This window comes from Carcharodon carcharias (genome assembly GCF_017639515.1).
Source record: "Carcharodon carcharias isolate sCarCar2 chromosome 24 unlocalized genomic scaffold, sCarCar2.pri SUPER_24_unloc_1, whole genome shotgun sequence".
In the NCBI taxonomy this organism is placed as follows: Eukaryota; Metazoa; Chordata; class Chondrichthyes; order Lamniformes; family Lamnidae; genus Carcharodon; species Carcharodon carcharias.
The window spans coordinates 985,856-1,000,276 of NW_024470584.1; the positions used below are offsets into that span (position 1 = coordinate 985,856).

The window sequence follows — 14,421 nt, forward strand, 5'->3', positions numbered from 1 at the left end:
TTTAGGGGCTGGAGGAGGTTACAGAGATAGGGAGGGTTGTAGGGGCTGGAGGAGGTTACAAGATAGGGAGGTTTGTAGATGCAGGAGGAGGTTGCAGAGATATGTAAGGTTGTCGGGTGCTGGAGGAGGTTTCAGGGATAGGAATGGTTTTAGGGACTGGAGGAGGTTAAAGATATATGGAGGGTTGTAGTGATTGGAGGAGGTTACAGAGATAGGGATGGTTGTAGCGACTGGAGGAGGTTACAGAGTTAGGGAGGGTTGTAGGGGCTGGAGGAGTTTACAGAGATATGGAGGGTTGTAGGTGCTGGAGGAGGTTATAGAGACAGGGAGGTTTGTAGGGACTGGAGGAGGTTACTCAGATAGGGAGGGTTGTAGGGGCTGGAAGAGGTTACAGAGATAGGGAGGTTTGTAGGGGCTGGAGGAGTTTACAGAGATAGGGAGGGTTGTATGGTCTGGAGGTGTTACCGAGATTGGGAGGGTTGTAGGGGCTGGAGGAGGTTACAGAGATAGGGAGGGTTGTAGGTACGTGAGGAGGTTGCAGAGATAGGGAGAGTTTCTCTGGCTGCATGAGTTTACAGAGAAAGGGAGGGTTGTAACGACTGGAGGAGGTTACAGAGATAGGGAGGCATGTGGGGGATGGAGAAGGTTACAGAGATAGGGAAGGTTGTAGGGGCTTGAGGACGTTACGGAGATAGGGAGGGTTTTAGGGGATGGAGGTGGTTACAGAGATTGGGAGGGTTGTAGCTGCTGGAGGAGTTTACAGAGATAGGGAGGGTTGTAGGGGCTGGAGGATGTTACAGAGATAGGGAGGGTTGCCGGGTGCTGTAGGAGGTTACAGAGATAGGGCGGGTTGTAGGGACTGGAGGAGGTTACAGAGCTAGGGAGGGTTGTCGGGTGCTGTAGGAGGTTACAGAGATAGGGAGGGTTGTAGGGACTGGAGGAGGTTACAGAGATAGGGAGGGTTGTCGGTTGGTGGAGGAGGATACAGAGATAGGGAGGGTTGTAGGGGGCTGAAGGAGGTTACAGAGATAGGGAGGGTTGTAGTGGCTGGAGGAGGTTACAGAGGTAGGGAGAGTTGTAGTGGCTGGAGGAGGTTACAGAGATAGGGAGGGTTGTAGTGGCTGGAGGAGGTTACAGAGGTAGGGAGAGTTGTAGTGGCTGGAGGAGGTTACAGAGATAGGGAGCTTTGTAGTGGCTGGAGGAGGTTACAGAGATATGGAGGGTTGTAGTGGCAGGCGGAAGTTACAGATTTAGGGAGGGTTGTAGTGGCTGGAGGAGTTTACCGAGATAGGGAGGGTTGTAGTGTCAGGAGGAGGTTACAGAGATAGGGAGGGGTGTAAGGGCTGGAGGAGGTTACAGAGATAGGGAGGATTGTTGGGGCTGGAGGCGGTTACAGATATTGGGAGAGTTATAGGGACTGGAGTAGTTTACTGAGATAGGGAGGGTTATAGGGACTGGAGGAGGCTGCAGAGATAGGGAGGGTTGTAGGTACTTGAGGAGGTTACAGAGATATGAAGGGTTATCCGGGCAGGTGGAGGTTACAGAGATAGGGAGGATTGTAAGTGCTGGAGGAGGTTACAGATATAGGGAGTGTTGTCGGGACTTGAGGAGGTTACAGAGATAGGGAGGGTTCTAGGGGCTGTAGGAGTTTACAGAGATAGGTAGGGTTATCAGGGCTGGTGGAGGTTACAGTGATAGCGAGGTTTGTAGGGGCAGGAGGAGGTTTCAGAGATAGGGAGGGTTATCAGGGCTGGAGGAGGTTTTAGAGATAGGGAGGATTGTAGGGACTTAAGGAGGTTACAGAGATAGGGAGGGATCTAGGGGCTGTAGGAGATTACAGAGATAGGTAGGGTTATCAGGGCTGGTGGAGCTTTCAGAGTTAGGGAGGTTTGTAGGGACTGGAGGAGTTTACAGAGATAGGGAGGGTTTTAGTTGCTGGAGGAGGTTACAGAGATAGGGAGGGTTGTAGGGACTGGAGGAGGTTACAGAGATAGGGAGGTGTGTGGATGCAGGAGGAGGTTGCAGAGATATGTAAGGTTGTCGTGTGCTGGAGGAGGTTACAGAGATAGGGAGGATTGTACGGACTGGAGGAGGTTGCAGAAATAAAGTAGGATTGTCGGGTGTTGGAGGAGTTTTCAGAGATAGGGATGGTTGTAGGGATTGGAGGAGGTTAAATATATATGGAGTGTTGTAGGGATTGGAGGAGGTTGCAGAGATAGGGATGGTTGTAGCGACTGGAGGAGGTTACAGAGTTAGGGAGGGTTGTAGGGGCTGGAGGAGTTTACAGAGATATGGAGGGTTGTAGGGGCTGGAGGAGGTTACAGAGACGGGGAGGGTTGTCGGAACTGGAGGAGGTTACTGAGATAGGGTGGGTTGTAGGGGCTGGAGGAGTTTACAGAGATAGGGAGGGTTGTAGGGGCTGGAGGAGTTTACAGAGATAGGGAGGGTTGTAGGGGCTGGAGGAGGTTACAGAGATAGGGAGGGTTGTAGGTGCTGGAAGAGGTTACAGATATAAGGAGGTGTGTGGGTGCAGGAGGAGGTTGCAGAGATAGGGCGGGTTGCACGGGCTGGAGGAGGTTACAGAGATAGGAAGGGTTGCCGTGTGCTGGAGGAGGTTACAGAGATAGGGAGGTTGTTGGTGCTGGACGAGGTTACAGAGATAGGGAGGTTGTCGGGTGCTGTAGGAGGTTACAGAGATAGGGAGGGTTGTAGGGACTGGAGGAGGTTACAGAGATAGGGAGTGTTGTAGGGGCTGGAGGAGCTTACAGAGATAGGGAGAGTTGTCGGTTGCTGGAGGAGGTTACAGAAATAGGGATGGTTGTAGGGGGCTCAATGAGGTTACAGAGATATGGAGGGTTGTAATGGCTGGAGGAGTTTACCGAGATAGGGATGGTAATAGTGTCTGGAGGAGGTTACAGAGGAAGGGAGGGGTCTAAGGGATGGAGGAGGTTACAGAGATATGAAGGGTTGTTGGGGCTGGAGGAGGTTACAGATATTGGGAGGGTTATATGGCCTGGAGGAGGTTACTGAGATAGGGAGGGTTGTAGGTACTGGAGGAGGTTGCAGAGATAGGGAGGGTTATCAGGGCTGGAGGAGGTTACAGAGATAAGGAGGATTGTATGGGCTTGAGGAGTTTACAGAGATAGGGAGGGTTCTAGGGGCTGTAGGAGGTTACAGAGATAGGTAGGGTTATCAGGGCTTGTGGAGTTTACAGTGATAGGGAGGGTTGTAGGGACTGGAGTAGTTTACAGAGATAGGGAGGGTTTTAGGGGCTGGAGGAGTTTACAGAGATAGGGAGGGGTGTAGGGGCTGGAGGAGGTTACACAGATAGGGAGGGTTGTAGGGGCTGGAGGAGGTTACAGAGATAGGGAGGTGTGTAGATGCTGGAGGAGGTTGCAGAGATAGGGAGGGTTGTACGGGCTGGAGGAGGTTACAGAATTAGGGAGGGTTATAGGGACTGGAGGAGGTTACAGAGATAGGGAGGATTGTAGGGACTGGAGGAGGTTGCAGAAATAGGTAGGGTTGTCGGGTGTGGGAGGTCGTTTCAGAGATAGGGATGGTTGTCGGGACTGGAGGAGGTTGCAGAAATAAAGTAGGATTGTCGGGTGTTGGAGGAGTTTTCAGAGATAGGGATGGTTGTAGGGATTGGAGGAGGTTAAATATATATGGAGTGTTGTAGGGATTGGAGGAGGTTGCAGAGATAGGGATGGTTGTAGCGACTGGAGGAGGTTACAGAGTTAGGGAGGATTGTAGGGGCTGGAGGAGTTTACAGAGATAGGGAGGGTTTTAGGGGCTGGAGGAGGTTACAGAGATAGGGAGGGTTGTAGGGGCTGGAGGCGGTTACAGAGATAGGGAGGGTTTTAGGGGCTGGAGGAGGTTACAGAGATAGGGAGGGTTGTAGGGGCTGGAGGAGGTTACAGAGATAGGGAGGTGTGTAGATGCTGGAGGAGGTTGCAGAGATACGGAGGGTTGTACGGGCTGGAGGAGGTTACAGAATTAGGGAGGGTTATAGGGACTGGAGGATGTTACAGAGATAGGGAGGATTGTAGGGACTGGAGGAGGTTGCAGAAATAGGTAGGGTTGTCGGGTGTTGGAGGACGTTTCAGAGATAGGGATGGTTGTAGGGACTGGAGGAGGTTAAAGATATATGGAGGGTTGTAGGGATTGGAGGAGGTTACAGAGATAGGGATGGTTGTAGCGACTGGAGGAGGTTACAGAGTTAGGGAGGGTTGTAGGGGCTGGAGGAGCTTACAGAGATATGGAGGGTTGTAGGGGCTGGAGGAGGTCAAAGATATAGGTAGTGTTGTAGGGATTGGAGGAGGTTACAGAGATAGGGATTGTTGTAGGGGCTGGAGGAGGTTACAGAGATAGGGAGGGTTGTAGGGGCTGGAGGAGGTTACAGAGATATGGAGGGTTGTAGGTGCTGGAGGAGGTTACAGAGATATGGAGGGTTGTAGGGGCTGGAGGTGTTAACGAGATTGGGAGGGTTGTAGGTCCTGGAGGAGGTTACAGATATAAGGAGGTGTGTGGGTGCTGGAGGAGGTTGCAGAGATAGGGAGGGTTGTCGGGTGCTGGAGGAGGTTACAGAGATTGGGAGGGTTGTACGGGCTGGAGGATGTTACAGAGATAGGGAGGGTTGTACGGGCTGGAGGATGTTACAGAGATAGGGAGGGCTGCCGTGTGCTGGAGGAGGTTACAGAGATAGGGAGGGTTGTTGGTGCTGGATGAGGTTACAGAGATAGGGAGGTTTGTCGGGTGCTGTAGGAGGTTACAGAGATAGGGAGGGTTGTAGGGACTGGAGGAGGTTAAAGAGATATGGAGGGTTGTATGGGCTGGCGGAGGTTACAGAGATAGGGAGGGTTGTATGGGCTGGAGGAGGTTACAGAGATCGGGAGATTTGTAGTGGCTGGAGGAGCTTACAGAGTTAGGGAGGGTTGTCGGTTGCTGGAGGAGGTTACAGAGATAGGGAGGGTTGTATGGGGCTGAAGGGGGTTACAGAGATAGGGAGGGTAGTAGGGGGCTCAATGAGGTTACAGAGATATGGAGGGTTGTAATGTCTGGAGGAGTTTACCGAGATAGGGATGGTAATATTGTCTGGAGGAGGTTACAGAGAAAGGGAGGGGTCTAAGGGCTGGAGGAGGTTACAGAGATATGGGGGGTTGTTGGGGCTGGAGGAGGTTACAGATATTGGGAAGCTTATATTGCCTGGAGGAGGTTACTGAGATAGGGAGGGTTGTAGGTACTGGAGGAGGTTGCAGAGATAAGGGAGGGTTATCAGGGCTGGAGGAGGTTACAGAGATAAGGAGGAATGTAGGGACTTGAGGAGGTTACAGAGATAGGGAGGGTTCTAGGGGCTGTAGGAGGTTACAGAGATAGGTAGGGTTATCAGGGCTGGTGGAGTTTACAGTGATAGGGAGGGTTGTAGGGACTGGAGTAGTTTACAGAGATAGGGAGGGGTTTAGGGGCTGGAGGAGGTTACAGAGATAGGGAGGGTTTAGGGGCTGGAGGAGTTTACAGAGATAGGGAGGTGTGTAGATGCTGGAGGAGGTTGCAGAGATAGGGAGGGTTGTACGGGCTGGAGGAGGTTACAGAATTAGGGAGGGTTATAGGGACTGGAGGAGGTTACAGAGATAGGGAGGATTGTAGGGACTGGAGGAGGTTGCAGAAATAGGTAGTGTTGTCGGGTGTTGGAGGACGTTTCAGAGATAGGGATGGTTGTAGGGACTGGAGGAGGTTAAAGATATAGGTAGTGTTGTAGGGATTGGAGGAGGTTACAGAGATAGGGGTTGTTGTAGGGGCTGGAGGAGGTTACAGAGATAGGGAGGTTTGTTGGAGATGGATGAATTTTCAGAGGTAGGAGTGTTGTAGGGACTGGAGGTGATTACAGAGATAGCCTGGTTTGTAGGGGCTGCTGGAGGTAACATTGATAGGGAGGGTTGTAGTGGCTGGAATTGGTTACAGAGAAAGGGATGGTTGTAGGGGCTGGAGGAGGTTACAGAGATAGGGAGGGTAACAGTTGCTGGACGAGGTTACAGAGATGGCGAGGCTTTTAGGGGCTGGAGGTGGTTACCAAGATAGGGAGGCGTGTGAGGGATGGAGAATGTTAGAGAGATAGGGAGGGTTGTAGGTTCTTGAGGAGGTTATAGAAATAGGGAGGGTTGTAGGGGATGGAGGAAGCTATAGAGTTAGGGATTGTTTTAGGGGCTGGAGGAGGTTACAGAGATAGGGTGGGTTGTAGGGACTTGAGGAGGTTATAGAGATAGGGTGGGTTGTAGGGACTTGAGGAGGTTACAGAGATAGGGAGGATTGTTAATACTGGAGGAGGTTACAGAGATAGGGAGGTGTTGTATGAACTTGAGGAGGTTACAGAGATAGGGAGGATTATCGTGGCTGGAAGCGGTTACAGAGATAGGGGGGGTTGTTGGGGCTGGAGGAGGTTACAGAGATAGGGAGGGTTGTAGGGACTTGAGGAGGTTACAGAGATACGGAGGGTTGTAAGGGCTGGAGGATGTTACAGAGATAGGGAGGGTTCTAGGGGCTGTAGGAGGTTACCGATATAGGGAGGGTTCTAGGGGCTCTAGGAGGTTACAGAGATAGGTAGGTTAATCAGGGCTGGTGGAGCTTTCAGAGATAGGGAGGTTTGTTGGGACTGGAAGAGGTTACAGAGATAAGTGAGGGTTGTATGGGCTGGAGCAGGTTACAGAGATAAGGGAGGGTTGTAGGGGGCTGGAGGAGATTACAGTGATAGGGAGGGTTGTAGGGGCTGGAGCAGGTTACAGAGATAGACCGTGTTGTAGGGACTGGAGGAGGTTACAGAGATAGGAAGGGTTGTAGGGTCTGGAGGAGGTTACAGAGATAGGGAGGGTTATCGGGGCTGGAGGAGGTTACAGAAATAGGGAGGATTGTAGGGGCTGGAGCAGGTTATAGAGATAGACAGTGTTGTAGGGACTGGAGGAGGTTACAGAGATAGGGAGGGTTGTAGGGTCTGGAGGAGGTTACAGAGATATGGAGGGTTGTAGGTGCTGGAGGAGGTTACAGAGATAGGGAAGGTTGTAGCGGCTGGAGCAGGTTACTGATATAGGGATGGTTGACATTTTGGTGTGATCAGCTTAAGAATGATTTTACGATGAAGACTTTTGTTGGACTGGGAGGGGGTGTCGGTGAGCGGGGTCGGTGGGTGACGGTTAGTGGCGGTGATAGTGTGACACTGGGGGTGAAGCAGCGTTTCGGGTGAGCTGGAGTTGACGGAGGGAGGGCCGAGAGGTTGGGCTGTCCCATCTGGTCTTCAGACAGTCACCAAGACGGGTTTCAATGGGTTGTGATGCGGGCTGGGAAAGCTCTGGGAAAGCTCTGAGACCTCATTACCTGCGGCTGACAACTGGAAATGTGGGAATAGGAGACTCTGCCCATCGATGGACGAGGCCTGTTAGGCCCCAGGACCATCGAGAGACCACGTGCTGTTGTCCAGCTGCTGTTTGAGCTTCGCTGGGACGATGCAGCAGAGCGAGGACAGAGAGGTCAGAGTCAGAGTGAAGAGATCAGGACCCCCGCCCTTGGGGTAGTCGCGTGTTGCGAGATTCGGTTCTCAATGTCTCCGACTTTTTCAGCGCTGAAGTAGGCCCCTCCGATTTGTGCTGCTGCGCACCAGCTTGCTCCCTCCCCTCGTCCCCTCATCCCCACCCCCCACCCCCCTTCCCCATCAGGCTGCCCCTTCTTCTCCTTTCCCCCTGGTGTTTGTACCCAGCTCGCCCGCTGCCGCCAACTCTCCGGGCAAGGAACGCTTCTCCCCCGGTTCCCCGATTGGTTTAACCGGCGAGGGTCTGACGTTGGCGGCCCTGATGTCTCTACGCCTTCGTCTTCTCTATTCTAGAACGATGAGCCTAGGCTCATTCAGATCCCACGCCCACCTCCCACCCCCCCCCCCCCAACCAGAGCCGCGGCGGCCATGTTGGGAGGGCGATGTGGGAGGAGGGGCGCACGTGACGATGGAGGGAGTGGAAGTCCCCGGGGATGGCGGGGGGGGGGTGGGGGGTGGGGAGGGTGGGGGTCCGGAGTAGGTAGGGGGCGATGGCGGGTGGGCCTGCACAAGCCTTTGGAAGGCTGAAGACCCCCCATCCCGACCCGTGTAGACAGCTGTTTGGGAGGTGAACAGTCTCCTCGGTTTACTCATGGGAGAAGCAGGAGGCTACGGAGTGGAATGGCTGGCTGAGTCCCAACTGGAATAGCGGCTCCGGTTCTGGGGTCCCTCTCACTTTCGGAAGGGCCCGGTGGTGGGGAGTTGGGGGGGTAGGGGTAGATTTACTGGAATATTCCAGGATTGAGGGGACTTCAGCCCACGCGGGGAGACCGGAGAAGCCGGGATCGTTCTCCTTCGGGCAGAGAAGGTTCGGGTGTGGGGGGGTGGTGGAGGTTTAATGGAGGGGTTCGGAATGGGGAAGGGTTTGGAGAGAGTAAATAAGGAGAAACTGTTCCCAGTGGCAGGAGGGTGGGTGACCAGAGGGGACGCAGATTGAAGAGAATCGGGGGAAAAGGACCAAGAGGGTGGGGGGGTGGGAATGAGGTTGAGGGGGATAGATTTTGACACAGCGAGTTGTTGGGATCTGGAATGAGCTGCCGGAAAGGGCCGGAGGGAGCAGATTCTACAGGGACTTTCCAAAGAGGGAGTTGGGGCAATAGTTGAAGGAGGTGGTGGGGGTGGGGTGGGGTGGGGGGGGGGGGTGGGGCTGAGTGGTAGGGGATTGTAGAAATAATTGGATGGTGGGGCCAGCACAGGCACGACGGGCCGAGTCGCTCCCTTGCATCCGATAGCATTCGATAAGGGTCTATTCTTGCAACACGGGGGCTGAGACATGGTTTTAGTCCTTCACCTCCCTCCGGGCAAAATGCTACATAAGCAAGAGGTGTCAGGTTGATGCAACCCCAGCAGCATTGGCAGGTTCGAACACGACTCCAGCCTGGGCCGAAGCCAGCATTCCTGCACATCAGCTGTTCGCAAACTGCTCGGATGACCGGTCTGTCTCCGTGCAGAATCCGGAGAGTGTGCCACCCATTGGGTGTGCCAGTCTATGCAAAGTGACAATCGCCTGTCAAGACGGCAACGTTCGCAGCCAGTATCCGGGTGCAAACCTAGCCTTTGGTGAATAACGTGCAGGTCCCTGGTGCATATCCCACTTGTGAGTATATGGACACATACCTTGTTCCAAGTTTCGATTACTGTTGGAACTCTAACCACCCTCCGCCCACCATCCCTGCCCCCCTCATCGACACCCTGGGCGTTCCTACCGGCATCAGATTGGAACGATCGCTTTGGAAGAGGCAAGAAAACATATTCCGGACATTGTGGCCATGCCCAGAGCCTGGGAAAGTCAAGAAGGCTGGAGATAACTGCTGGGAGAATGCAGTGGATCACACATAGGAGATAATTGAGAGAGCAATGCCAACGACAGAATATTAAGACAGTTATACATATGGTTCACTCTCCCCGCTCCCCCGCACTAAGGGAGCGCTGCTTTGTCAGATGGTCAGTACTGAGGGAGTGCCGCATTTTCAAAGGGTCAGAAGTGAAGGAGTGCCACACTGTTGGAGGGTCAGTACTGAGGGAGTGCTGTACTTTCAGAGGGTCAGTACTAAGGGAGTGCTGCACTGTCAGAGGGTCAGTACTGAGGGTCAGTACTGAGAGAGTGCTGCACTGTCAGAGGGTGAGTACTGAGGGAGTGCCGCACTGTCGGAGGGTCAGTACTGAGGGAGTGCTGCACTGTCGGAGGGTCAGTGCTGAGGGAGTGCTGCACTGTCGGAGGGTCAGTACTAAGGGAGTGCCGCACTGTCAGAGGGTCAGTACTGAGGGTCAGTACTGAGAGAGTGCTGCACTGTCAGAGGGTCAGTACTGAGGGTCAGTACTGAGAGAGTGCTGCACTGTCAGAGGGTCAGTACTGAGGGAGTGCCGCACTGTCAGAGGTTTAGTACTGAGGGAGCGCTGCACTGTCAGAGGGTCAGTACTGAGGGAGTGCAGCACTTTCAGAGGGTCAGTACTGAGGGAGTGCCGCATTTTCAGAGGGTCAGAAGTGAAGGAGTGCTGCACTGTCAGAGGGCCAGTACTGAGGGATTGCTGTACTTTCAGAGGGTCAGTACTGAGGGAGTGCTGCACCGTCGGAGGGTCAGTGCTGAGGGAGTGCCGCACTTTCAGAGGGTCAGTACTGAAGGATTTCTGACAATACCATAAAATCACACACACACACGCATAGACACCACCTCAGTGCCCCACCCATGAACACAGACACACACACACCTACGAAGAAACACAGGCAGACACACAAAAACACTCAGAAACACAGACACAGACTCACACCCACACACACACACACACGCACACACACAGGGACATAGACAAGCACTCACAAACACAGGCACACACACAAACGCTCACACAAATGTGCACCCATGAACACACACTCACACACAAACACAGGTACACGCAGAAAGACACAGCTATGAACATAGGCACGCGCATGTAGACACACACACGCACAGACACACACACACACAGATACAGACACACACAGACACACATAGACACACACACACAGTGACACGGACACACAGACACATAGACACACAGACACACACACACACACATGGACAGAGATACACACACATACAGACACACAGACAAGTACAGACACACACACGCGGACAGAGACACACACACAGACACACAGACACGTACAGACACACACACACACACGGACAGAGACACACACACACACACACAGACACACAGACAATTACAGACACACACACACACGGACAGAGACACACACACACACACACACGCACACAGACACACACGCAGAAATACACACACAGACACACAGACACCGAAGCCTTGCTGCATATCTCTCTCTACCCAAGTCGCAACCATTCTTCGACCCCCCCCCCCCCCGGAGCTCTCGCAACCTCTGCGCCTTTGAACACCGGTCAAATCCTACATATTCCTTTTTAACCCTTAACCCAAACAAACAATCCGTTCTTGTCTGTGCGCGCAACCCTGTCCGGATTCGTCGGCGCGCTGGCTGTAGAAGAGCGGGAAAGACGTCCAGCTGGGGGGCAGAGGTGGGGAACGCGGTGGGGGTAGGGGGGAGGGGGTGGGGGTGTTGGTGGTGGTTGCGGACTGGCGGGCGCTGGTAATACCTCAAGGGTGAGCTCCTCCCACTCGAACTGTTTCTGCGAGACCTTGTTGTCCTCGACGGGCTCATGGTAGTAGAGGCACAGGATGTCGAACTTCTTGAGCACGTGCTTGTAGTTCTTCGAGGAGAGGTGCAGGACACGGTCCACGCCGTCATATTCTGGGATGTCGATCCCTTCCTCCGCCCAGCCGAGGGCCAGAGTCACGGCGGCCAGAAGAAGCCAGAAGCACCTCATGTCGCCTCGGAGTCTCAGCGGCCGACGAAGTTGGGTGGGGGGGAGCGGGGGGGGGGGTGGGGTGGAGGGCGATGTCACGGGAGAGCGGGTGGAGCAGGGGGAAGAGAGAGCGGGAGCGAGAGAGAGAGAGAGAGAGAGAGAGAGAGAGGTCCGGAGGGGAGGTCTGAGTGGAAGTCAGCAGAAGAAGCCCCCGGCGTTTAAGGAGGGGAGATCTTCGAGTGGCAGGTCTGAGCTGCTGGGCTGGTGGTGGTGGAGTTGGCGGGGGGATGGTGGGGGGTGGTGGTTTGCTGGTCTCCCTGGCAAGAAGGAGGTGGAAGGTCCACAGAATGCCCGAGGAAAGAAGTCAGTCACTCCGGTGTGCCAGCGGTAAATGCCTCAGTCAGACGTCTGGTCCTGCCTTCAAGAAAGTGACTGGACAGGAGAAGGTTATCAACCCATATTAAGGAATACAAGACCAGGGCTCAGGCATCGCGGCTAAAAATAGAAGGGCATGAGGCAAGCAGGCAGTGGCCGCCGACAGAACTTGCTGTGCTTGCTGAACCCTGACCTAGAGCCCGTGGGCCCCTGGTGTGAGGCATCGTCAGCACCTCCCCGCCCCCCAAACCCCCACCCCCCCTCAGTCCAGCCTGTGCCCTCACGTTAGGTGGTGGGGGCGGGGGGGGTGGTCTGTAGGGTTGAGGGGCAGAACCAGGGGGGAAGAGCAGCCAGGCCAGGGGTGGGGAGGTGTTGGGTGGGGGGGGTGGGGTGGGAGCGGGGATTGAGGAGGGGCGGCGAATGGAGACACGGGCGGAGGAGGGAGCGCGTAACGGGTTAAAGGAGGAGAGGAGGGGAGGGGAGGGGTGGGTGAAGGGAAGGGACGCAGCCAGAAAGGAGTGGTCGGCTGATGGCTGAATATGTCGATCAATGAAGTGATGAACAAGAGAGAGATAGAGAGAGAGAGAGAGAGAGATAGAAAGAGAGAGGTGGAAAGAGAAATAGATAAAGATAGATAGATAGATAGATAGATAGATATAGATGGATAGATAGATAGATATAAATAGACAGACAGATAGATAGATAACTAAATAGATAGATAGATACTGATAGATAGATATAGGTGGATGTAGATGGATAGATAGATAGATAGATAGATATAGATGGATAGATATAGATGGATAGATAGATAGATAGAGATAGACAGACAGACAGATAGATAACTAGATATATAGATAGATATAGATGGATATATAGACAGATGGATCGATAGATAGACAAACTGATATAGATGGATAGATATAGATAGACAGACAGATAGATAGATAACTAGATAAATAGACAGATAGATAGATATAGATGGATAGATAGATATATAGATAGATATAGATGGATAGATATAGATGGATAGATAGATAGATAGAGATAGACAGACAGACAGATAGATAACTAGATAGATAGATAGATATAGATGGATATATAGATAGATGGATCGATAGATAGACAAACTGATATAGATGGATAGATATAGATAGACAGACAGATAGATAGATAACTAGATAAATAGATAGATAGATAGATATAGATGGATAGATAGATAGATATATAGATAGATAGATAGATAAATCGATAGGTAGATAGGTAGACAGATAGAGATGGATAGATAGATAGATAGATATATATAGATGGATAGATAGATAGATATAGATAGACAGACAGATAGATAGATAAATAGATATAGATGGATAGATAGATAGATATAGATAGACAGACAGATATAGATGGATAGATAGATATATAGATAGATATAGATGGATAGATAGATAGATAGATATAGATGGATAGATAGATAGATAGATAGATATAGATGGATAGATAGATAGTTAGATATATAGATCGATATAGATAGATAGATAGATAGATATAGATGGATAGGTAGATAGTTAGATATATAGATCGATATAGATAGATAGATAGATAGATAGATAGATAGATATAGATGGATAGATAGATAGATATAGATGGATAGATAGATAGACAGACAGAGATAGATAACTAGAAAGATAGATAGATATAGATGGATAGATAGATCGATAGATAGATATAGATGGATAGATAGACAGACAGATAGATAGATAGATAACTAGATAGATAGATGGAGATAGATAGAGATAAATAGTGATAGAAAGATAGATAGATGGAGAGAGAGAGATATAGCGATAAATAGAGATAGATAAGTAGATGGAGGTAGAAAGATAGATGGATAGAGATAGGTAGAAAGATAGAGAGATAGAAAGAGATAGAGAGATAGATAAATATAGCGAGATATAGATAGAGAGATAGATAAATATAGAGAGATATATAAATATAGAGAGATATAGATAGAGAGATAGATAGGGAGATAGATAGAGATACAAAGATATGTATATACAGAAAGAGAGAGAGATAGATAGAGACAAAATGATATACAGAGAGATAGATAGAGAGAGAGAGATAGAGAGAGATGGATGGAAATGGAGTGCAGGGAGAGAGGGAAATGATTGCAGGGTTCGAAGATTTCCTTTCAGACAGGGACAATTTGCTGGGATGGGCTGTGGATTGATTTCACCGAGATGTATTTTAAGTGATTGGGTTTTGAGTTCCGTTGATGCTGCTGTTTCAAAATGGATATCATGAGGTCCGAGATTAAGATGTCACATTACAGTGGGATGGGCATACAGACAGGAGAGTTCCTGTGTGTGTGTGTGAGAGAGAGAGAGAGAGAGAGGGAGAGAGACAGACAGAGAAAGAGAGACAGACAGAGAGAGGGAGAGAGACAGACAAAGAAAGACAGAGACAGAGAGAGAGGGAGAGAGACTGACAGAGAAAGAGAGAGAGAGAGAGAGAGAGAGAGACAGACAGACACAGAGAAAGAGAGAGAGATATAGAGAGAAAGAGAGAAAGATATAGAGAGAAAGAGAAAGGCAGAGAGAGAGACAGAGACAGAGAGAGAGAGACACAGAGAGAGACAGACCGACAGAGAGAGAGAGA

General features: G+C 51.3%; 1 protein-coding gene across 2 annotated transcripts in view; it reads right to left on the reverse strand.

Moving 5' to 3' along the window:
• Positions 1-11,455, reverse strand: part of LOC121273477 (calsequestrin-1-like) — a 111,746-nt gene extending 100,291 nt beyond the window's left edge. For both annotated transcript variants that reach the window (XM_041180643.1, XM_041180642.1), the window contains exon 1: positions 11,188-11,455. In XM_041180643.1, coding sequence (XP_041036577.1) covers positions 11,188-11,418 — 231 coding nt within the window. In that variant the 5' untranslated portion in view covers positions 11,419-11,455. The remainder of the gene's footprint in view (positions 1-11,187) is intronic.
• Positions 11,456-14,421: the final 2,966 nt, after the last annotated feature.